Source organism: Larus michahellis, chromosome 5 (assembly GCF_964199755.1).
Source record: "Larus michahellis chromosome 5, bLarMic1.1, whole genome shotgun sequence".
Lineage (NCBI taxonomy): Eukaryota > Metazoa > Chordata > Aves > Charadriiformes > Laridae > Larus > Larus michahellis.
In genome coordinates, this window is record NC_133900.1 from 37,230,638 (window position 1) to 37,256,078 (window position 25,441).

At 42.7% G+C, this 25,441-nt stretch overlaps 1 protein-coding gene across 9 annotated transcripts in view; it reads left to right on the plus strand.

Annotated features, from left to right (window-relative positions):
* FAM13A (family with sequence similarity 13 member A) overlaps window positions 1-25,441 on the plus strand; it is a 135,406-nt gene that overhangs the window by 95,817 nt on the left and 14,148 nt on the right. For 7 of the 9 annotated variants that reach the window (XM_074589593.1, XM_074589589.1, XM_074589588.1 and 4 more), the window contains 10 exons: window positions 745-924; window positions 3,793-3,979; window positions 6,906-6,982; window positions 7,714-7,756; window positions 12,750-12,900; window positions 20,634-20,847; window positions 21,237-21,375; window positions 22,478-22,559; window positions 22,701-22,921; window positions 24,271-24,354. In XM_074589593.1, coding sequence (XP_074445694.1) covers window positions 745-924; window positions 3,793-3,979; window positions 6,906-6,982; window positions 7,714-7,756; window positions 12,750-12,900; window positions 20,634-20,847; window positions 21,237-21,375; window positions 22,478-22,559; window positions 22,701-22,921; window positions 24,271-24,354 — 1,378 coding nt within the window. The remainder of the gene's footprint in view (window positions 1-744; window positions 925-3,792; window positions 3,980-6,905; window positions 6,983-7,713; window positions 7,757-12,749; window positions 12,901-20,633; window positions 20,848-21,236; window positions 21,376-22,477; window positions 22,560-22,700; window positions 22,922-24,270; window positions 24,355-25,441) is intronic. The other 2 variants (XM_074589591.1, XM_074589592.1) reach the window with 1 other exon arrangement.

The window sequence follows — 25,441 nt, forward strand, 5'->3', positions numbered from 1 at the left end:
GAAGTATTACAGGAAAATGTCGGTACCAAAATGAAGGAGATTTGGTTGCGTTGAAAGTTCAAGTAGTCTCATATCTTTAACTGATGCAACTGCAGAGGGTCCCTTGCTGTGGCTTGTGTTGGATGCCCTCTTACTGCCAGTGGGCGTGATGGTGATCTTACACCAGTGTAAGTCAAGGGTGGTGGATTGATTCGTGGCACAAGAACAGTGCAAAACCAGCATGAACTCAGAACCAAATCCATGCTTGGTCACAGAGTTACAAATACAAGGAGTTTGTAGTCAGGTACTGTTTGCAGTGAGACAGCAGTGAATCACCGCCTTGCAGATGATCCATTGCTTTATTGAGCTCAGATTGCGCAAGAGACTTGACCAGTGTCAGCATGGCTGGGTATCAAATGCAATTTTGTCACGGCAAGGACTATTAAAGTGAAGGGTGAAGGTTAGGCACCAATGTCTGTAGTTGCAGTAAGTAAAATTAGCTGTTTTACTAAGGTTCAAACATCCTAGAAATAAAACAGAGTGAGATAAATTGGGAATGCTCAGCTCTTCTGAGGGACCTTAACATCAGGGTATCAGAAGATCTTGGCTGAGCTCTTTGCAGATGTCATAGCCCTCGGACATTTTATACTGCCTTGCCATCATAATAAAACATAAACCTCAGATACCCTTGCTTTATTTATTGTTGCAGAGAGGGAGCTCCACAAAGTCTTTGAGCTCAATTGACCTTATTTTTCGGCTTGACAGGTATTTAGAGAAGACAATCCGCTCAGCCGTGGAGCAGCATCTCTTTGATGTTCATGGCTCAGGCGGCCAGAGTTCAGAGGACTCTGAATCGGGAACATCTTCAGCCTCTTCTAATGTGTCTGCCAGGCAGAGGAGGCGACACCACAAAGAGCAGGAGGAAGCCCGGAGAAACAGAGACATGTACGAGCCTGATTTCTTTGTTTTGGAAAGTATATTTGATTAAGTGTACCCTAGTCATGTCCTCTTATCAAGGCAATGCTTAGTTCTGTGATGAAATGCACTGACCCTTGCCCTGGGTCGAAAGCACAGAGCAGACTGCAGTGCCTGTGAAGAACTCCATTGCATCAGTTAGACCTGGGAAATGTAAAGTTTATTAGAGGTCATGGAGTGGGGCAAAGCATGATAAGAATCCATATTTTTTTTGCGAAGTATGGTAGAGTTCTCAATTACAGTATCTGGAATTGCTTAAGTACAATATTTGTTGCTTTAGTGGAAATCCCCAAGCAGCTGGCCTTATTGCCCGTAACTTTCTTTAGATATAAACATTGGGTTTAGATGCTTTTCTGAATTCAGAATGTCTTAAAAAACGCCTTTTGTATGTGGAGGCACAGCTTACGTTTGGGTTCATGGAGGAGCCCTGGGAGTTTGTCTGAAAGTGGAAACATCTTCCTTTTGATTAATCGGAATTTAAGAATTTTTATTCACCCTGTTACACAAAGCTTAAACATGATTTAGTGGTGAATTTCATTAAATGTCTGTTCAAAGAGGAAAAAATCCCTATTTTTCCTTTCATATTCCTCCACTTGTGGCATATATTGTGTGGTACAAATGTATTACCACCACAGCCTTAACACTTGCCCAGGGCATAACTGTCTTTGAGGAACTATAACTGCAGATTTTGCGAGTCCGTGATCTAGTCAGTGCTTACACACGTGTGTGCTTACACACACAGCTTTAACACAGCACTAATTCTTGTAAAGAATGTGTATACTTGACTTGGATTGCTAGGATTTCAAGGTAGATTCTGAAATAAACATCTAGTCTCGCATTGTTTTTTCCTGGGTGCTGAATTCCCCATATCCTATTGGATCTGCAGCTTCCTACACAAAGCCACTTTTATACACGTGCATAACCATCAGTACCTTGTGTTAATGTTGTGGTCATGCTATTTCCCAAAATGTGTCAATATTACCGTAAAAAAAACCCATAGTTACAAAATAAAAAGCCATTTCCATAGTGAATGAAAATCTGCTGTGAAAATAGACTGGGAAATTAGCACTTGCAAGTCACCAAAGTATCTGGCAGCAGCTCTGAAGCAGTTTTTCTTGTTTAGTAGCCCCGCTGACAGGCGTCTCAGGTAAGTAGGTCAGAGACTGGCTAGTGTACGTGTTTGGAAGCATATAGTACTGCAGGGCTTTTTTTCAACGTTGCATTACAGAGCTGTCTTTAGACAAGGTTGACAGTTGTTCAAGTTCAGTCTGTAGAGCCAGAGCCAAAGATTTAAAGCACATCGGAAGTTTTGAATGCTGGCTAGGGTACAAATTGTTTTCCCTGGTTCCCTTAGGTCAGGTTGCTGGAAGTCCTTTGGGTGAATTATCAAAACTGGGAATTCCTTTCAAAAACTTCTTTCTGTAGTTGTTGTTTTGATTGTCAGTGACTTCATCTCCTTGCCTTGTGATGGATCACAAGAGGATTTGTAATGTCACAAGATGGGACTTCAACTAGGAAAAGTGTTTATGACAAAAACGCATACGTGAACTCCCAGGCCTTGCAGTCTACATGATCTACAGGCTATGTATGTCTAATTGGTCTGCTCAGGGGTTTGTAAAAACTTCCACAAAGGCAAATGTGTTATCTTAGAAGCTTGATCACAGATTAATAATGCCTCTTTGTATCTCTCTTCCACCAACAAAATGTAGAGATCTATGATCTAGAAAACCACTGAAACTTTCTGGGGTTTTTTTTGATCTGAATACTTTGTCATGTTGGCACTGTCCGGATACTAGAGAGAATGGGTTTCTTGTCACACTAGTGCAAGTCTAGCGAAATCCTCCTGCTGTTTGTGAAAGCAGGCTTTGGAGTCGCACAGCACTACATAAGGCAGCCACGCTTAAAACACTTAGCAAACGTACCAGTTTCAATGTCAAGTGTAAGCAGCCTGCCTTTAGCCTCTGCCCGGGTAGGATGGCGAAGAATGAGACGCATTGTGTTTCTCCTGTTCCTGTAATGTAGTGATGTGTTATGTATATGCGTCTTCATTGTTGCACAAAGTAGAGGGAAGACTGCTAAACAGGTTGTGAAGGGAAAAGTGCACGCTGCAGGATCCAGCAGGCTAATTGTGCAGGGCAAGATAAGCCATACACCAGGCTTCTGGAAAACATGCACAACACTGCTAGCTCAGAGAGTTATGGGCTATGGCTTAAAGCTAGCTGTCCCGTTCACAACATAGCAGAACAGTCCTCCATCTTAGCAGTTGTGTTGCCGTTGCAGAGATGCATTCCCTTTTCTGTTTTGTGTAATTTCCAAATAGGAATCGAGCACTTGGCTAAAGCACTACAGTCCTGCTCTTGCATTTGCGAATATGAGTAAGAGGGCTGATTATGCGGTGTCATGCACCAAAGGAGATCCTTGGACCACAGCTGTGAATCACTTTTCTAAATTAAAAGCACGTGTCTCAAAGGAAAATACGCCGCGTATTCTCTATAAAAATACCACAGACAGCCAGGAGCTAGTCCAGCTTCCATGTGAAGTCAATGGGATTCTCCACGTTGGCTTTAGTGGGAAGTGAATCAAGTCTCAAACATTGATCCTCACAGCTTTCTCACCTGAGGTGTGTGCGCCTGGCTTTCACTCCCCAATGGGATCTGGCATTGCTCAGTGCGTGGTGTTTGCTCCAGTAGGAAGAACCAGGGCTACTGGTTTCGTAGGGCACAGAAGACGTTGCCGGAACTGCACCAGTCAGCATGATGCATTTCTCTATTGCTACCATAAATGTAGCGGGAGAGTGTTTTAAACAACCTCTTGTTGTAATGTCCCTTTTCTTTTTAGGGAAGTCGTCAACAAAGAAAACATTCCCTCTGGATTCAGCAATCTTGAAGACTGTATTCTAGCTGCTCAAGAAGTAGAAAAATTGCAAGACAACAGCTCCGGATATCTTAGTGAAAGGAATAAACCAAAACGGCAGAAATCCAGCACCAAGCTGTCAGAGCTTAATGACAACCAGGACAGTCCTGTGGTAAGCTGGCATGCTGTACTATTTGATGCCTAGTACTAGGGTGGGAAAAAGTCTTTTTTACTTCAGTGACCATCTGGTTCCCTTGGGTAGCCATTTTTGCCTCCAGTATAAGTCTAAGCGGCTTTTTTCGACTATGGGGGCCACTGGATCCCTCACTTGTAACCTTTGTGATGAGGCAACCAAAAAGCCATATTTCTGCTATGATCCTCTTACTCCATCCATAGTAATATTCTCTTTACACAACTTTTTGCTTTTTGTTCTGAATTCAACGAAGCATTTTGGAAAGAGAAAAAAGAAGTAAGTCTTTCCCAGTCTTTCAAAAGTCTTGCAAGGAGGTTGGAACCTCAGATGTAGGTTCACATGTTTAGGTCAAGTTTATTTTTATATTCCTGCTAAGTTCTGAGACTGTAGGTTGCAAGTAATTTCTTGATAATGAGATGACAAAGGTGTTTTATGCCTTTTCCCTAAAGTCTGTCTGGTGTTTGCAATTTGCAAAACACTTCGGAATATATGGGTCCAAAAGATGATCCCTGTAGCTACCTTTTACTGAAGAGGTAAATGAAACCAATATAACATCCTAAAAATCTGCAATACTGTAGAATTTGCCCAGTATATTCTTGTGTGACCTCCATAGTAGAAGACAGTTTGCCAACTTTTACAAGCTGTAGAAAAAAACTGATGCACCCTCCTTCCCTCTCAAGAAGACCAGATATTGATTATAGTGTCAGCAGTTGAGAAACTGTACTGTGCTTCAGTGCAGGGTCTGCTTAACAGTGGCAGAAGTGCTGTGCGTCCTGCTGCCTGGCAGCAGGCATGGATTACCCGGTTACTACTAACAGCGAAGGCTGTGTGAAAAGACTGTCCTTCCGAGCTACAGGGCATTTCCTTCAGTTGTACTTGATTGAAGTTTTAGAGCCTACTGTGAGTGAGTTCCTTCTTAATGTGACATTGTGTTGGGACTCAATTTGTTTAGGTCACAAAATTGCAATGATCTGATGCTTTTGCCCTGTGCAGAGATTCTAGAGAGAGGCAGATTTGGCTTCATTGTGATAAAAAGAAGGCAAGATGCCAAAAATTGTAGGCTGTGCTTAGGTTTAATGCTCAGTATCAGTAACCTACTCATGTGATACTTCATCAAAGAGCACAGCAAGATAGACACACTCTCACTTTGCGTCTTTGCTTGTAGCAAAGGACTTTAAGATAGGCAAAGATCAAGACCTTACACTTTTTTCTGCACCTTTTGTCTGTACCTGTGGAGTGTAAAACTGTTTAAATGTAAATGAGAATTTGACTCAGGATTTGGGAAAGGAAAGACTGACAGAAGTGTCCGCTTTCACTGTGGACCTGAAAAATATTCATGAAGTCTTAAAATGTGTCCAGAAAAAATGTCCTCAAACTTACTTGTGTCCATTGGACTTTGCCCTGCCCCTCATTTTTGGATCTCTTGTGGGGCAAAGGCTGAAAGAAACACAAAATGGACTAACCTTGTGCAAAAAACTCTTTGGCCAAGATGACCATCAGTGTGGTTCTTGCTTGCTTTGCTAGAGGAAGTGTCACAGTGGGATTGTCAGCTGGAAGCATCGTTATGAAACAGCTTGCAGAGAGCATGGTGCTATTCTATTTTGAAGAGCAAAGGCTGCTTTTTAAGTTTTCATGAGTGCACTTATTTCATACTTGCATTTCAGAGACTGCCAGCAAGATGTGTGGTGGTTTAGATTTCTTTTGGCTACATCTTTACAGTTCAGATAATAACACAAATTAGACTACCTGCTTGGAGTATCAAAGGACATAACCTGCACCTTAGCATTTGCTCAAAGGGCTTCGTCATGTAAACAAGTTTGTGATGTTGTATCTTCTTACTAACCTTTTTCTGAGCCTTCCTTCTTTTCAAAGCCTGAAAGGGTATGTAGGACAGTGTGTGGAAGCATTCCTCTTAGCTGTCTAATTGCATTAGACTCAAAAGCATAAGTCAGCAGTGGAAAAATTGTCAGTTCCACTTACTCTTCTGAGCTAACCAACCACGAAGCATTAAAAGCTTTTAACTGCATTTCAGAGACAAGGTAGCCAGGTACCAGTAGGACTTGAAGAATCATATTAAGCAAGGCTGGAATGACTGAGCTGTGTCACCTTATGGGGCTGGAGGTGTAGCAAGGTGAGAGGGCCGCGACTGCCCCAAGAAGTCTGTGCGTGCAGTTCTCGGGACTGGCGCAGGAACACTCCCCTCTACTGACTGACTTCCTCCTATTTAAGAGGGACTTGCCCAAAAAACAGGGTAGAAAACCTCCTGGACACGTGCCCGAAGTGGCAACATGGCTTGTCTTCACAGTACTTGCTGAAGTTCTTAGAGGACAACAGCGTTAATATTCCTAATGGTAGCCAAGACAAATTTTGGAACGAGTTGCCATAACCAGTTGAATTTTTTGCCCTGCATTCCTATCAGCACAACTTAACATTATCTCTGCGCATAGGGCAGTCTCTTTGCAGTGTTCTGCCCGTTTAAGAAGAAACATGGGGAGGGTTTGGCTGAGAAGGGGAGTATTTTCTAAGATGAGCATAAGGAGTCCTGTCGGGAAGATGCTGTGAATTTTGATACCTGCTATTACTGGACTTGTACACGTCATAGAACTGCTCTCAAGCTCACCTCGTCTTGTCAGCCTGTAAAATAGGAGCTGGAGGTATACCGTGCAGCATTATTCTGTAAGGCATTTTGAGGTCATCTGATGAAAGAGACGAAGCAGTGAGCAGTTTGGAGATTTTTGTAGGTTATGAGCAATAAAATGTGAGCTTTGTTTTGTTATAAATGTGCAGCAGGCAGTAGTCTGATTGTTGTCTTGTCCTGTTGGATATTTCTATATTTGATCTGATTAATGGCCTGCAGCTTGAATCTTTTGTGTATCTTACTGCTTTAACGTTTACTGTATTACAGAGCATGGAAAGCTTTAGCTCATCCAGGCCTATAGACAGAACGGGACCCGACGACATGGAAATTTTATCTGAAGAAAGGTGATTTTTAAAATTTTTTTTTAATATACTTATGTTTTGTTTTCCCTGTGGTTGTAGTACCGCCTAAGAGACCTTCCACCGCAGACTATGAGGGTGACATTTAGTTATGCTGCAGAACAGCGTTACCCACCATGTTAGTTTCAAAGTAGAACTATATGGAGGCACTGCATATGTTGTGTGGGCTCTGCCCAGCAGCATATGCCACGAAGACTCTTCTCCCAGCCTGTTAGGAATGGCACTGAAGATGCTGATGGTGCAGACTTGAAAAAAAGTCAGCTGTGTAGCACCTGAACCAGCATGCTCCACGCAGGGGGACTGCAGAGCCCGTCTCACCTGGGCTCTGGGCTGGGAATCCAGCCCTTTTCTTTGTGCTTCGCTCTTCTGCAAGCACTGTGGAGTCCCACTCTCCTCACCTGAGATGACAGTTTCTCTCCATGGTTAATGTTTGGTGGGAGAGTTGTATAGGTTTGGATTAAGGGCCCTGGAATTGAATGACATGATATATTTCACAAATAGCTCCTGAGAGGAAGCAAAATACATAATTTAGCAGCCTGAAGTGCTGCAGCCCAGAGTGTCCCTTCATTTACTGAATGTATTAGCAGGTGTGCAGCAGCAGCAAGAATCTAAAAACCTGTGTGTGCAGAAGTCCTGATTGTTTTTGTTATGAGACAAGTCTGGTTTTGTATTTGTAATACATTGGTTTGTTTTTGTTTTTGTGTTTTTTTTTGTAGCAAAGAAAGTGAAAACGATGAGGTTTTTTTCAGGCACTCTCAGGTTGGTATTTTTCGGTTTTTGTGTTTCAGTTTTGTGGGCTCCAAATGGGCATATAGTTCAGTGAAATTTTCTTTCTCTCAGAGAAATGGAGTTAGCATTTACTTTTGCTTTCCCCCCCCTCTGCTTTTTATTTACATAATTTAGGGAGCCTCTCAACCACTGAGGAGTCTGAAAGCATCTGCTTCAGCCCCCTCAATCCCTCCTTGTCAAAAGCGGAAGTCTCACTGAGTAAGCACTTTGGTTTAAGTGATGCCGAGTTCCCTTATTAATCATTGCGAACAGGGTGTGTGACTGGTTATCTCCCAGGGTAGTAAGATTAGCTTGTCTCTATTGATTTCTCTAAAATCATTTTGTTCTTTTATTTATGATTTCCCAGTGCAGCCTGTTGCCTTTGAACATAGGTGTCTGTGATCATCTGTCTTTAAAAACGGACCATCTTCCTGCTCCTCTCTGAAGTATTGATGGTTGGGGTGGATGTCAGGAGGGGAGATGTGACATTGATAGCCAATAGCTTTTTCCCCAGCTTTACATTTCTGCTCAACACCCACCTCCTGCATTCACTTTATGGTGTTTTTCATCCAACTGTTCAGCAAAGCAAAGGTTGGCGTTGGGTCTGGTGAACACCTTTGCAGTCACTGTTTTTTTTGGGGTTGTTTGAAACACCTCTAGACAGCCAAGCATTTAAAATACATGGGAGAGTTATCTGAGGCACCTCTCCCTCAGTTGTGCACCCATTTTAGAGGAGCATGGTAAAACAGCTGTGGACAGTGTCTGGTTTCTCTGGACATTTGGAGTTAACTGAGTGCTGATGGTGTTTTTAAACTAGCCGCCTCTTGTGGTTGTTTTTGGTTTTTTTTTTAAATAAAGGCCACTATACATTTATTGCCTTTGACAGATTTCATTTCTGAGGTATTATTTCCGTCTAGCAGGAAAGGTAGAAGAGATTATTGGCTAACAGCTGGGCTCTGACCAGCTGTGTTGATGCTGGAGAAGTTCGTGGGACACTGAAACATGTAACCTCTGCAAGGGGTGCTCAGTGCTGCCTTTGGTCACTGCTCTGACTGGGCTTAGATGGATCTCTTACTTTGTTCCCAGAGGGTCTGTAACCCCCAATGGTTCTGCACTTGCTTGTGAGCTGTTGTGTTTTCCAGAGTGTGAATTTTGCAATCCCTTGTTCCTCACATACCTGCTGGCACGCGGAGAAGGTGCCGTCGTTGCCACGCCACACAATATTCCCATTAAGCTTTTAAATTAGTCTGGGGGAGGTATATTTGAATATGAAATAATAATCTCAAAATAAACTTCTCCTTAGGAAAAGTTTTAAATTTTAGAATTTTAACTGCAGAAGAAGACGTAGCCTTAATCCAGAGATTGTATTATATAGGAATTACAAGGTCAAGAAAATGTTACATTCCTGCAGGGTAGTTTTACATTCCTTGTCCCTAAGCCTTTAGCTTAGGGCAGCTTAAAGACATACCTTTTGTAACAAACAGTTCATTCAGCATGAGGAAGGGACATGGACTTCCTTACTCTTTGCTCTTTCTCACCCTGTCTCCAGTCAGAAGATATTAGGAAAAGCATTTGGAATTTTCCATAGCTACCGGTATTGCAGAGTCGGGTCTCCATGAGGCAGTAAAAATACCTTGAAACACATGTCCTGAATGAATTTTCAGCGCTTTTGTAGCCTTCATAATCTGCCCTTGGAAGTAGCTAAGCTCCAGGATGTAGGCTGTGATTTGGAAAACACAGGTTTCTAGTACCCAGGTTTCGATAAGGGAAGGGGGCTTAAGATTCACACCAACGTGGCAACAAGCATAGAGGGGGATTAGCGTGACTCAGGAGTAAGGCAGCAGAACAGCTCTGTTCTTGCATCAGATTATATTACCAAGAGGTGCTTAAGGATGCTTCCTGCTTGTGCTTGTAATGCATGGTCAGAAGTAGGGGAAGCAAGCCTTTTAAATAAAATTGATTTGAATCCACGTGTAATCGAACCGAATACAACTTCCTGATCAGAATTCAAAGATCTTTCTGTTGCCATTTATTTGTAGCTGTTTGGGCTACTTTTTATGCTGAATCTTCTTTGGAGCAGGGAGAATCAAAGTAGCTGACTTATCCCCAAGTTACTTAGATCTGTAGTTACTGTTACCATGCAAAGCATGGCTGCAGAAGCAGCTTCTAAAAAGCAGAACTCAAGTGCCTAATTTGAAGATATTTTTTTTTGTGGTCATGTATGTAATATCAGCAGTGCACTGTGACTGCCAACTGCTACTGGGATCATCAACTTGCTGCCCCTTTGGTATGTAAGAAATTATGGCACATCCATACCTAAAGCACAGAAGTTCTCCCTTACTTGATTTTTGTTCTGGAGGTTGCAACTGGTGGCATCAGGAAATCATCTGCTTGCTTGAGTCTCCTGGGTTTGTACCACCATTGTTCTTCAGAACACTAATGATTTATTCATTGTATTAGAGGCTACATCAGTGAGCAAGGAAAGGAAAGTAACTGGCTGCAGGAACAGCACAGGCCTGTTTTTAAACAGCTTTTAAATATTTCCATCAAGTGAAGTGACTTTAGAAGGAAGAATACATTGATATGATCTTTGTAATGTATCTGTAATGAAAATGTTTACCCATCTGGGAAATGCTCTTATATCCGCCACAGATATCTTTTAAGATATCTTAATAAGTCAAGAGACTGCTCTTCATAGAAAGACATTTAACTCTGGAATTAGTATCAGCAGTGGTGACGAGATGGTATTTTCAGGTTTCTGCCTTTGAAATTGTTAAAATCTAGATAAGTTCGTCTATTTGCACTTCTTGATGTTACTGAAAGTAGCACCTATTTTGAAATTTATTGCTCTGTTTCGTTCTGCCTTAAAATACTGTGCTGGCAATTTAAATGCAGTTTATCAACTGGTACAATTTGTTCTTTAGTAAATGTAAAAGACTACCTGTTTTTGGCCACTGACCAGTCTTTCTGTTTGTAATGTACACTGACTATTTAGATCCTGGCAAGAAATTTGTTACTGGACCTTGAAGAAATATTTAAGTCCTCCCAACCTGGAAGCAGCTTAAAAGATATTGAATGGTGAATTAGCATTTTTCCATGTAGAGCTCTCACAATAAACATGTTTGTAATCAGATTTAGTGTCAAGCTGTACGAGTTGTTAGTGCAAACTGTCATCTAGTGTTTCCTTTTGTTATAATGGTTCAAAAAGGCGATTTATTAAAATGAAAAGGAAATACAAACCTTATACAAACACAATGCAGAACACTCTTTACAAATACCAGTGTGTTCATCACCCAGGTTTTTAGAACCATAGAATATCCCAGGTTGGAAGGAATCTCCAAACATCACCTGGTCCAACTTTTCGTGGCAAAGGGAGCCTAGATGAGATTATCTGTCACCCTCTCTAGTTGCAGGGATTGATAGGATTGAGTCCAGATAAAAACATTTATTCATATGATTTGTCTACCAAGAAGGTGTTTTCCTCTCTACGTGAAGCTTACTCGTTTTTCTCTGCTCAAAGGGGGAAAAAACACCCCAAACACATCATTAGCTTTATGCAGATGAAAAAAATTAAATGTGCCTTAGTGGCATGTAGTAAGGATATTGATTTAGTACAGTTTGGCCATGCTTCTGGATTCAAAAGTAAAATACATCCAAATATACTGGTTGTTTTCTTAAGGCCAGTTTACTTTACACATATGCAGATTGCTAACTAGATTATCAAAATACCTGGGGGCGGGGGGAGAGGAACCTGCATTTAAACTACCTGCTAGACTATATTTGAGAGAATTATGCCTATGCTGTTCTTACCAAGATCAAATAGTTTATGTAGTAATGTAATGCTTTCTGTTTGGATAGCTCTATATTTGTTTGTGGGTTTATACATATCACACTATATGTTTATGCACATGCTTTACACTTCCTTTTCCATACTGCCCTCTGTGAGGCATTGCAGCTAATTTATTTTAGAATGACAAAACTGCTCGTGTCATCAAGCAGTATTACAGACACGCGCACTGTGTGTCTGGATTGTGGGAATGGCAGTGATTTCTGCATAAATGCACACGACGTGTGGTATGTGCAGGGGTGAATAGTGGTGAGACAAACAGCAGTTGCTTCTAGGTAGTGCTAAGCGATGAATCATTTACTTCACAGCATTCTGCCTCTTTTTTTTTTTTTTTTTTTCTTTCCTAAGTCATTGGATGCTTGTGTGAATTTTTTGGCTTTTTCCCAGAGTCCACACTGCTTCCAGCTGAGATGCCAAACCCCACTGCCGTTTGGATTTGCGCAACACTGCTTTAATACCCAGAGCTCCTCCATAAATAGTTCTGCTCTCCCCACGCCCAGCTAGAAAACAACCACAGGAAATCGGGGAATGTGCAGCCAGCACAGCTTAGCTGGCACTAATTGATCTGAGCCAGCACAGCCTGCATGAGAGCATTCATGTACGTAGCCTGCACTGCTTGCTGTCTGCGGCTGCTACCTCAGGAGCTCCGGTGCCTGCTTTTTTCGAAGACACCATATTGCTACAGCCTTACAACAGCAGCGGCGTTTTTGTTGTTGCTCCGAGGAGTTGCACTCCTGTAGGAAGCGTACGCAGCCACCCCCTCTCTCTCCCTTTCTCCCTGCCTTCCTCCCTCCCTTTTCATCCCAATCGATTACCAGAGGCTTTTTCAGCTACATGCAGTTGTCAGGGCAGGCAGTCTCGGGAACTTGCAGTGGCTTTCTAAAGAAAGAAAAATTCAAGGAAGGCCGATGGACAGATGTTTTTACCGGTGTGAGTGAGCAATTAGCGTATGTAGGGGTCACTGAACAGGGGATTTGGATTTGGAGCTGGAAATGTCAGGGTCTGTTTGTTTGGATCTTTTTAGCTAAAGGCATGAGCTTACTGCTGCTGTGACTGCAGGGTTGTTTTTTTTTCCTCCTGCCTCCTGAAACATTTGTTTCTTTTCTCTCTCATTTCTGTGGGTGTATGGGAATATAGCTGACTTCAAGTATGAAGATTCAAGAGCATCCAAGCATTCCTGAAAACAAGTTGCAAAGAAATCAAGATGCTGATGATCAGGAAAACAGCTTTGTGTCAGAAGTGCCTCGGCTGGATTTGACAGCACTGTGTGATGACAACAACTGGGAAGGTAGGATTGATTGTGTGATGGTTGGTTGTATGAGTGAAAGGAGGGAGAGGGAAACCTGAGTGGGCTGGGTATATCTTTATGTGATCACTTTCCCTTGCCAAAAACAACAGGAAAGCAATTTTGTCCTGAATATGGAACTGAAAGTTTGGAGAAACTGGAAGCAAAATACTGGATGGGTACCAATTCCAATTGTCACTTAGAGGAAGAAAATTAATTGTTTTACTCTTGAAGTTACTTCCATGCGCTGTTTGGTAGTGTTAAGTCCCTGAATGTTTCAGGATAACTTATTTCTTGGTGGCTGTCACTCGAGTATTAAGCTAGACTGCCCTACACTTCAAAGAAACTGGGTATTTCATAGTCTAAAAGGAACATCCTTCTTTCCTCTCTTTTCTTCCATTTCAATCACTATTTGGAAATAATGATTTGGATATGAAAAGCACAGCTGGAAAAAGGGCTGTCTATTTGCTACTCTGTCTTTTGATGCTCTTACAAACAACTTGGGTTTTATGTATGCTGTGAAAAAATTCTGATCACCAGCTCAAACGGCAGTGTTAAATTGCATGTGGTTTAAATTATTTTAATACTGTTTCTTAGCTCTCATGTCCAGAGTGCATGCTTGGTTGGCTGTTTGCACTGACTCACTTAAGAGAGGGAAATCCGGGGGAACTCTGTGGGTGCCACGAACCTCAATTTCATTTGAAATTGAGACGAATTTAAGGTGTCCAGCATCTCTGGGATCAAGCCCTTTTCCAATTACTGAGTATGTCTCTGTGTACAAGGAAGAATTATTCTGTTAGTTTGTGCTTTGGAAGTGAAAGAGGGGTTTTGACAGGGAAGAAACAGGAAAATGCAACTATGGTATTTTAGTAAAGCAAGAGAGGGAAAATGTGTAATTAATTTATTGCTCTAAAAAAACAATCTCTGAGGAACACTTCGAAGTTAAGTTCTTTGCTCCTGCCTCCACAGTGTACGTGACCTGGTATATTTTGCTTTTCCCTCTAGGAGGGGAGCAGTTATGACACTTTGGGCGTGAGTAAAGAAAACCCGTGGCTGTGGCTGCCTTTGATTCAGCCAGGGAACTAGTCACCATGGATGGGAGAGAATTTCTCCACTTGCTTGGTAGGCGGGGATTCCCTGGGTGGTATCACCAGGCATGCAGCATGGCTGATCAAAGCGCCATGGAAGGGCTCCCAGGAGGCCTTGGCCGCCTTATGTGTTTGCTGAGATGGTAATTAGTGCTGGCCCGCAGGGTCTCGAGCCAGGGTGAGCACGTCTGTGTTCTCAGAGGTGATGTGTGGCTTCAGACGTCATGTGAACCTTTGGAAATAATGACTCTCTTTTTTCTTCCTGGGTTACTAATGGGAGTCATATGAATGCATGAACGGGAGAACACAGCTTCTTTCTGTCTGCCAGAGGCTTTCCCGTCGTATGAAATAAGTTGCATCTTTGGTATAACTCTCTTCGTAGGCATGCTCTTATGTTTGGATTCTAGCTTTCTTGCCCTGCAAGTATGAAACAGGGTTAAGAGCACGTGTGACTGTGCTTGAAGAGTGCTTCTTTTGGATTTTTCCTTCCTCCATTCTGTTGACGTGTGTTTCACAAGAGGTGGGCAGTTGCAAAAGAATCAGCTGTCTGGGGCGAGAGAGATGTCATCTAAAATACTTGCCTTCCAGAATCACCATTTTGTTGGCGCAGATGAAAGAGCAGCAAAATGGTGCCTTCTGTATCTCAGCAAGGAAAGACTGAGTCTTTCGTAGCCGTGGATGTGAAATCAAGCTCGCAGCAGCCAGGAAGGGGAAGATGTTAACGTCAGCTCTCAGGCTGCTTTTGCAGTCTGTCGTTGATTTGCAAGTGGATTTGCAAGGCGGGGTTGTACCACTCATCCACAGCTCTAGCAGCCAGGGCATCCTCCCTGCCCCTGCCGGTCTCTGTCACTCAGCCTTCACACATCTCTTCAGGATCTCTGCCGCAGCTCAGGTTGCATCCCCAGTGAAAAGGGAAAGGACTGTGCCTCCAACTGCTGTAACACTGTGAGTTATTTATTGCTTTGCTCTAGCAAATTCGGTAGGTCCATCTCTCAGAAAATTACCCATTCCTCCAAGACATAGTTGAGCTGACTTTTGGGGACAGGGAGAGCACCTAGTGACCAGGGCAACTGCTGGGCCTTTCACAAATGGCCTGTGAGAACAATTACAGGTGGAGGGGTTGCCTTTAGCTGTAGCTGTCACTGCCTCCAGTCAAATGTCAGGAAAGGGCCTTGAAGAATGGGCACAAAATTATGCAAGACAGCCTTGTCCATTGGCTAGCTTTTATTTGTCACTCAGGCAGACTCTCCATCATGTTAAGACCAGAGCTGTCTTAAAACCCCTCATTCGGGGCACAGACGGTGCTAACTGCTGTTAGGTGAGCTGACAGGGCCCTCTGCCTTTTATGTTATGCTAGAAGTAATTTCTACCAGATTATTTTTTTTTTTGAGGTTTGCTGCATAGTCAAATCTGTGCGCAGGAGGAGAAACTTGCTGTACTTCTTCAGGCTGTGTCCCCTTTACCTGAAGCTGAGCAGAGAGAGGACAGAGAAATTTGCTTCCTCCAATGCTCATCCTCTGCCATGTGCCCGCTTTCCGCATCCGCTTGCCTGCCACCTATAGGGGTACACTTGTAGCAACCATCAGGCTATTGATGGAGTACGCAGGGCGTGAGCAGTGCCCAAACCAAATTCAAGTGCTGAACCACTTACCCTAGGTGCATTTCCCGTGGTCCAAGAGAAGTATTTTACTAGTGTGCGTTTGGGGGATGCAAACCGAATAGTTTTATTCTCAGGCTGGGTGTGAACCGATCTGCCTGTGAGCTGGGATGTCTGACTGCCAGGCTCGCCTGCTAAGCCGGTCAGTCGGTGCCAGCTGAGACGGCTTGCGAGCAAGCGTTTTCAGAGCTACTTCCACAGCAAAGGTCTTTAATTGTTGTGGATTACATTCGAATCGAGTGCTGCGAGCGAGGAGAACAGAGTGTTCTCTCACAGCCCAGCACTATTGTGCAGATTTCTTACCAAATGTTTCTAATTCAAGCCCAGAACTCGCTATCCTGCCCTCAAGGAAAATCTGGAAGTATGTTGCTCTTCGTAACAGGGGCTGGCCCTGTCAGCAGCTTGGAGCTGAACAGGCAGTTCAGTAAATCGATAACGACGCATGTGATTACTGCCTACATCGCCCGATTACTGACGTTTTAAAAAAAACGTTCTGTAGATGAGATTTCAAGCAGAGTTTGCAGTAACAAGCACTTATGAAACCATCAGCGGACATTTTTCTGCAAACTTTCAAGCTTAAAAAAAAAAAAGAATAAAAGCAGAAGTTTAAAACACAATTTGAGTTCTCAGTGTTGAGAACTCCAGTATTGCAGCACTGAGGCCCTGAGGGTGAAGCTGATCTACAAATAGTTTTGACACTGACTTAATTGACACTTTCCCATGAAAAAAAAAGACAGTGTAATGAAAAAAAATCCAAAGAGTATAACAACAGGGAAGCTGGATTTAGGTTTCCTTTTTTCAACACTGTGGACTTAGATACACCAGTGTATTTGTGTGTAATGCTTTTTAGCATAAGAAATCAAAACATGGTGAAACACACTGAATTTTTATTACTATATGTAGAAAAGAATAATTACATTGTTTACTGATTTTATTTTACAGCATCAATATTTTTTAAATATGTTTTTTTCATTGTTTATTATGACATTATATTATAAACAAAATACAAAGTTGTCTTGCTAGCTGAGAGGTGTGTCATCTCACTGACTGAAAAGGTGTGGTAGCACTTTATTTGGGCCATTCTTTTTGATCTACGTAGGAAGAATACCTCCTGATGTATTCAAACAAGGATGTTTTCAAACAGCTATTTAAGATGAGTAAAATAGGTTGTTACTGAGCTAGTGAATGTTTTGGGGGTTTTGAATTGCTTTATTCACTTCATTATGAGAGGTCTTTCTGGGGTCTGTCAAGTGGGATTTAGTACTAGGACTCAGGTGTTTAATTAGTTTAGGCTTTTTAATCCCTCCAGACCTACTTCAGTTTACAGCAGCTAAGATTTGGCCTCCTTTGTTTGTCAGATGGGTGTGCGTAAAAGCAGTGGTAGCAGCATATATCAGCTGTGTGGCTGCAGAGAGGGAAACAGGAGGTGCCCGCGGCATTTTGCCGTCTGCGCCTCAGGTGGGATGTGCATGTGGGGACCCCTCTGTTGGCCTGGCATCCTCAGTAACTCTGTGTCAAATGTACAATGTAATGATAAAAAAAAGTCCATTTTTATCAGCAAGATGGCTTGGAGCTCACCAGTAACACACCAATTTGATGCAATTAATCTTTCTTCCTTCTCATGTGATCCAGGTTTATTAATATCTCCAGCCCTCTATGCGGCAGGTTGGCAGAGAGGTTGTATCGCCACAGGCGTATGTGTGCCTACAGAGCTACAGAGTTCTGCAGAGCAACACCTGGCAGATGGCTGACAGCTTTGTTGAAAGATTAGCTGGTTGTGGGATTTTGAGAGGGAGTGCAGCGCTTGTGAAGGACTGCAGGCTCAATACCAGCGTATTTCACTTCTGCGCCAACTTAGAAAAGGCTACCTAAAAGAAATGTGTTGAGAGTCTGACCAAGAAATAGGAATTTTTTTCACACTTTCTCTGCACTGGTACACCCATGGTGGTTAAATATTCCCAAATAATTTTTTTAATGAAATGTAGTCATTATAGAAAATAGGGGAAAAAATAGTAAATAGAAGGAATGTGGAGATGAGTAGAAATCTGAGAGTTTTCTTCAAGACAGAAGATGAATCAGGGTAACTGTTCTGTCAAGTTAATGGCAAAGAAAAGGTAAAACATTTACAGTCTTTACTGAGATTTTATTCTTCAGTTAACAGAAGGGTGAAAGGGTGACAACATTAATCCTGATAGCAGATACTTCAAACCTGAACCATTAAGTACAGGAATATAGCAGCCTTCAGAAAAGGCTCGACACTTTGATAGCTATCTTGGACACATGAATAACAAAACATATCATGTATTCTGTTTAAAAGCAATTAATTGATTGTGCACTGTCAGAAAAAACGGCAGCTTACCCTTTGTGGGGTAATTTGTGTATTTGTGCAATCCAGCAATTCTAGTGCTTCCAGCTGAAGCGCCTGGCACCTGGCCAGCATGCGAGATAAGTCAGTTGGACAACAGCTCTGGTCTGCTTCGTGTCTGATGTAGACAAAATCCGTAATTCTACATACCTAAATATATTCCTTAATTAATTGCCATGTTACTTTCTAAGGGGTTAGCCATTTTGCACTTGGATGAGATCTTTTTCTTCTAAATACTTAGAGTCAGCAAGGGAAACAAGTTACCCACAGAGTCAGGCCTTCCGGGAGCAGGGGTTAAAACCAGCTGATTTTCTATAGCGGCCATTTCTTCTATCAAGTCTCAAATTTGATTTTTTTCCTTTAAGGGCTTTTTCCCTTCTCTTTTTTAACACTTTCTCCTTCTGAATGGGAGTTTCTATTTTGGGGCAGTATTTTGAAATCAACAAAATAGAAAGCACACATACCTCGATCTCTGCTAGCTTGCATAAAGTGCTTTGCTGTCTTTTAGGGTTCGATCAGAGGCTCTTTGAGCCGTTGCAGTTCCCTGAATGTCGCATGCTATCTGGTATATAAATCTGCCTTGGGACAAAGTCACATGCATCATGCATGATTAATAATGCCTCTGTTAGCTGGTGTGGTAGGAGCTTAATTTGGTTACTGCTAAATACGCTGCTGATTTCTTCTAAGTTCATTCCATCTGTGTAAATCTCATGGAGGTGTGATTTTACAATTTCCAAGAGCAAATTCTGTTTGGGGGTGAGAGTGTATTCCAAAAATTGGAAGTGAGAGATGTCTGGAAGAATCACGTGCGTCACTTAACCTCATTCCTGCTAGTCAAATGTATCAAATTAGGCGTTGTTAGCCTTTATTTTGCTACAAGAGTTCTTGCGAGAACCTTCCTGAAATCATGAGAGATTCTGGGAAGTGTGCGACACCAAAGTGTTGCAGTTTGACTGAAGGGTTTGCCCTTCGTTTCACCTTCCTTCTTATCAGATTCCTTGAGCAAAATATTTCAGGTATTAGGAACTGCCAAGATTGAACACAGCTTAGAAAAAAACTCTTGTTCCAGAAATTAACTGAGAGACGCGTAGGCTGCATAAGCTTTCCAATCCATGACAAAACACCATATATACACTCGGGACTCGCACACCTCCTCAAAGTAGCCTCTGCGAGCCAGGCTTTTATGTGCTTTGCTTATCGCAACACCTGCGAGAGGCTCTTAGGCAAAACCCTCCAGCCATCCCTTTCAGAGCAGCGCATCAGTTTGCGTGCAGCACCAGCCTCTAAGCAGAGGCGTGCCATTTATATTCATGCGCTAAGGAAGAAGGGAAGAGGAGGAGAGCTCGTTTGACACCGTGTACAGGCAAAATACCACTGAGCCTGTCATTACTGAATTGTGGATGATCTTGTGCTGTCCTAATTGTACGTGGGGGGGAATGTTAAACAGCGTTAGAGGTTCTGTAAAGGAATCCTCATGCAATCCATTCTGAGCTGTGAAAATGTTAACCTTGTTCAGCAAAAGGGAATACTGCTTTTTATTAAAAAATTGTTAACTTCAAAGCCCCTTCTCTTCTTGGAAGAAGAATAGATGCGCAAGGCATGGGAAATAGTGAGTCTGTAGCTCTGCAACTGGTGTGGGAGCTTTCTATAAGGTTTTTGTTTTGTTACTTGACTCTAGAACTATTTCTTAGATTTATAAGTTCAAAGCCTGGCTCTTAAACTGTCTAATCCTGTGGTGCTAAGTAGGAGCATGCAAATCAGCTTAGTAAACTATCTGAACACAAAACGTTAGACTCTTTATGGCATCTGGAGGGAGTGATCACAAGATTGAGGCGATTGCTTTCCGTGGCCTCCACTATGCTAATCAGCAATGCTAACTTGGGTTTCCCTTTCTCTCTCACTGCACCATCTCCCTGTAGAATATTGCTTTCGCTTCAGCTGGTTAGATCGTCCAGGGGACTGAAGATCTCCTCACTTGTCTACCATGCTGTTAAGCAGCAGGATTGCATGTGAAAGAGAAGAGGGGGGAAACTCGGACTGTATTACCATAATTGTTAATTTACAGGCTAGGCACCCCATGGAACAGGTAGTAATGTGAGACACCTTTTTCTTGCAGACTAGAAGAACCTAGGCTTACTCCTAGTCTTTGAATTTCCAATAGAGGCAGCATTGGAGGCTATGGGAGGACAATTAATATGCTATTCATTTACAGCATTTATACATCCTGAAATTGAAAAAAAAAATCCTCCTGTAATCCAGTTGCGTCCTGTATACTGCCATGTGCCAGTAGTTCTCTCTTGTTCAGCATAACGTTTTCCTCAAAGGTCCTGGCTGGTGATAGCCTCTTTTGGTGTCAGTCTGTGGCAATTACTGGCTAACTTCTGTGTACGGTTTTCTGTTGCACCTAGGAGATCATTTATGTTTGTGTAGAGTACCCACTGTGTCCAGACAATGCTTTGCATTGCTTTGCACACTGGGCAGATGCGAGTAATGACCTGGAGAATGCCTATGACAAGGAATCGCAGTCCAGGACGAAAAAGTCAGGGTTCATTAGAAAAGTTGCCTGGAGTCTGTCATACGTGTAAAACAAAAACGATAAAACCAGCCTTTGTCTTACTGTTCCCAGAGCCCATCCCTGCTCTTTCCTCATGGCAGCGAGACGGCTTAGACTCAGATGAGGCTCGCCTTTCCCCGCAGGCCGGTCGCTTAATTCGCCAGCTTCTGGATGAGGACAGTGATCCTATGCTGTCCCCTCGCTTCTATGCCTATGGACAGAGCCAACAGTACCTGGATGACACAGAAGTGCCTCCTTCCCCTCCCAATTCTCATTCCTTCATGAGGTGGGTTGTGATTTGCGTGTGCTGACTCTGGCACCCAGCTGTAAAGGGTTTGCACAGTTGCACCAAGCAACATCTCTTTGGATCACATACGCCGGATAGATATGCTGTGTTGGGTTTCTGTTCCTGCTGACAGGAAATCATATTTTTAGAAAAGTTCTTGGTAACTAATCATTTCTGGTTTTGTGAATTAATATCTAGGCAGTTGCTGTTGCTGAAAGAGGCTGTTACAGCATCTTTTGCTATCTGTCATTACAGAGTAGAAACATAGCTTTCTTACTTCTGTGGGATTTATTTGCCTTTATTTACACAAAGTTTAAGTGACCTTCTCTGTATGAAGGTGTACTGTGGCTATTTGGATAAGCTCTTCCTGCAATCTCTGCTCTTGATAGGAGGCGGAGTTCATCTTTGGGATCTTATGAAGATGACAGAGAGGACCTTACCCCTGCACAACTCACCCGGAGGATTCAGGGACTGAAGAAAAAGATCAGGAGATTTGAGGACAAATTCGAAGAGGAGAGGAAATACAGAGTGAGTCACTAGGGCTTACGCATCTGTATAGAGGGGTATGCACTAGCAACAAAGGGAAAGGACATCAGGGAAGTCTGTCAAACATACAGAGGGCTTGAAAGCTTTTATAAGGAGAAAAAAAAAAAAGAAGAGAAAAGCTGCTGCCCAAAAAAAGAAAATATGCATTCATGCCAAGCAGATTACCTTTCCAGGCATTATGTACTATGAGTGCAGCATAAGAGATAGCCTAGTAAATTCACAGGATTTTGATCACTGCTTCAGACAGCGTGCCAAAAACACACACTCAGTGTGTAGCAATAGCTATGTTAAACTTCTCTTTGTTTATTTATTCAAGTTCAGTTTATGGGAAGCACAACTGCACATCTCATTTGCATGATGGTAATCCCAGAACACCAGTGCATTGCAGAGGAGAGCGAGCAGCCGCCTTTACTCCTGAGTAAAGAACCACAATCAAGTGCTGCTGAGCAGTAGCAGTGTACTGTACTCTAATTATTCCTGACATGCCCTTCCGATGCACAGAAAGCTTTTTAAGGAACTAAAGCTTTGCATGTGTGCATCTTTGTTGGTGAACTAAACCACAAGGGATTGTACTGAAAGGATCTTGCCTGCAGTAGAAAAGGGTGGAAGAAATGCTCAGAGCTTGCTGTAGCCTATCATTTGGGTTATTTCAGTGTCTTTGGATGTAAGGCAGCCTTTGGTGTGGATACATGCATCCTAACGCTTCTCAAACTGTTCGTGCTGGCTTCCTCTATTTTGGAGGTGCCCTCTTGTTAGAAAACAGTAAGCACAAGGATTCCAATGTGCATCTAGCCCACTGAGCCACTCCAACAATTTAATGTTTGCCATCAAAAGTTTAGTGTTTTCTAAAAAGAAAATCAATCTCATGATGCCCTTAAGAGACAGTGTTGTGAGAGGCAGGAGCAATTAAAGCAAGATCTTAAATGAGCTGGTCAGAGGTATGCAGGTGCCAGTCAGAAGCCAGTGCCCATGCTTTATGCTGGGTTCATATTCTGTTGTACCTCTTTTTGTGACACACGCTTGTTTCAGTGGGTCTCTTCTGCTGGTTTAACACAGATTCAGCATGACTGTTCTTTTCTCCCAGCCTTCCCACAGCGACAAAGCAGCCAATCCCGAAGTGCTCAAATGGACAAATGATTTGGCCAAATTCCGAAAGCAACTCAAAGGTGAGCAGCCACCACTGGTGCACCTTCGGGGGGGCAGCTGGACTCTGCCTCATTTAAATTGGATGTTAGGCAGTGTTCCTGTCACTGTCACATTTTTAAAAAAGCAAAATCCTTCACCTTGCCCCAAATGTCCCTGTTTAGAGTCAAAACTGAAGATATCGGAGGAAGACCTTGGCCCTGTTGTGCGTCAGCGGAGCAACACGCTCCCCAAGAGCTTCGGCTCTCAGCTCGAAAAGGACGATGACAAGAAGCAAGACCTGTCAGATAAATCTGCCAAGCCTGCCGTGGAAGCAACCCTTGATTCTATCCAGAAGAAGCTTCAAGAAAAACGAACAGAGACAAATCGACCTGAAGATATTAAGGTACAATGTAGACAGATCAGATTTAGGCCTTTTAAGTACAAGTAGGTAACTCATGGCTGCACAGTCACTTGTGAAACCGCTGTGGTCTTCTATGTTTTGTCACAAAGTCTACAACCTTTACTCCTGGATCACTTGCTTTAGTTGCTTTCCCTTTGCCTTTAGTATCTGATTTTTTTTCCAGAGGTCAGTTTCTGTTGAAGCCATTGTGTGTTCTTTTTCTGATCCTTGTCTATTCCAAGTAACGTTTCGGAATTATTGCAATATTTCCTGCCCTGTATTTGGCTATTTCAGTTGTTATGTCCAAAGGCTTTTGGCAAATTCTGAGTCTTCCAGTGGTACTGGAGATTGGGTCATCTGTTTCCATCTAGTTCACTCCAAAGCTGAATGCTCTTCTTTCAGGGGGTTTTATTGCTGCTCTTGAGAATTTCATATTGAGCTCTGTTAGCTGCTGTAATGATCTCTGAGGGTTATCAGCAGGGAGGTCATTGTATCTGATGCTGCTAGTTCCTGAAGTTTGGGCAGCCTTGTAAGTGAAGTCCTTGAGTCTGCTGACATGTAAATTGTGCAGTGCTTTGTAAGAGGAGCAGACAGGATTATCTTTGTTTACTAGATCTGCAGAAGAACATACACACAGTGTGCATTTGGCTATTTTCTGACAATAGCAAGAATTCACAGCCTAGCCATTTAAAGAGGGCCTGTGATAGTACTTGGTGCTGTGATAGAGAGAAAAGGCTCCACATCAGGCGAGTTCAGTGGGGGAACTCTGGCAAACTTGGTTGAGGAAGTCTTCTCCAACTGTCTGCCCTTTATTTGGCTTGGTACCCTCAGCCTGTCTGCCAGAGGTCCATAGCAGAATTGGCAGAAAGAGGTAGTCTGACTGCTCTTCAGTTCTTGGTAAAGTGTGTTTGTGGCAGTCAAAGCAAAGATGGCAAGCTTTGCAAGAGGTACTGAAGCTTATCTCAGATATGGAGAACAAGAAAGAACATGTGTTTTGTTGTAGAACTTACACTACAGATCTAAGCTCAATAGAGGACGCCATCATTAAAAGATGCATACACTATTGTTTTTTCAAAGCACACTGATAATTGATTCCCATTATGTACATAAAATACCTTCATATGCAAAGTTTATACGGGTTTAATCTGCCTGCATTGCGCATAGGGTGCCACTCATGTTAACAGTCTCTTTTGCAATATAGATGGGAAAAGATGATTGGAAGGTAGAGATGAGTCTTCAAGACGTTAATGACAAAATGACACGACTTTGATTAGGCCACAAATCAGTACTGTTTGAGTCCAGGAATCTGACTTTTTTCTCTTCCTCCTCTCTCCCTGTGCCACTTTTCCTAGGACATGACAAGAGATCAGATAGCAGCTGAAAAGGTGGCTCTTCAAAAAGCTTTGCTGTATTACGAAAGCATTCATGGCAGACCGGTACGTACAGCAGCGTGGGTTTTTTTTTCGAAGTACATCTTTATATGTCTTTGTCTATGTTAAATGATCCCCCTAATGCTCCTTTGACGTCACAGTCACTGGAACTTCTCACTGTTCAAACCACACATGCATCCTCTAATCCACCTCCCTGATCCTTCACTATCTCTGCTACCGAGGAGTCTGTTCTCAGCAAGGTGTTGTCTGAACAGAGCACTGGGTTTGGCGGATACCTGTAGGACTGAGCCTACAGGCTGAATGAGGCTGAATGTGCGTTACTTTGGCATCGCACTCCCCAGGATCTACAGACATCCAGTTTGTGGCCCAGCTGACTCACCAGGTTTGCCAGGGATACAGTCTGCACTGTACGGTCTCTTGTGCAGCCAGGAATTTTGCCATTTGCAATTATTAATGGCTAACTGGGAGGACAGGCGTGCATACATTCTTAGAGGAGCTACAGCATATTTCTCCCGGCACCTTGCTGTTTGCAGGGAGGCACCTGCACCTTGCTGTTTGCACAATCCACTTGTGCCAAAGGATTTGTGAAACAGTTTGTCTCCTGAGCATCACAGCATAAGTTGATTTCATTCTTCCCCTGAGAAACGGATGTTTTTTTCCATGTGCTGGTGGAAGGGAAGGGCATGAGGTTTGATCTTAACAAAGGAAAATTATTTGTGAAGACAGAGAATTAAGTATTGTGTACTGTTGATCCCTGCCATGGCAGAAACATAGTGGCTTCCAGGCCACCAAGTTGGCTTTGTATGAATCCCTTCTCCTCTTTCACTGATGACATTATAATCTTTGCTACCAGCTGTATAGGTAAATCAACTTAATTTCAGAGTGGTGCTAATCCCTTCAGCAGTGGCTTGGGAGCAGCAAAGTACTGCTTATAAGGAGTACTTGATTAGTGCAGCTTACAAATGTGTCATTCTGCTGCTGCATGGGAGTCCTGATCTCTTCCTTCCTTTTGCTCCTGAATTATTTCCTCCTTTGACCATTGTTTTAAAAAAGTTTCGCTGATTTATTTAAACACCTTCATGAAGTGCTAATATTCTACAGTTGCATATACCAGCAGCTGAAAACAGCATAG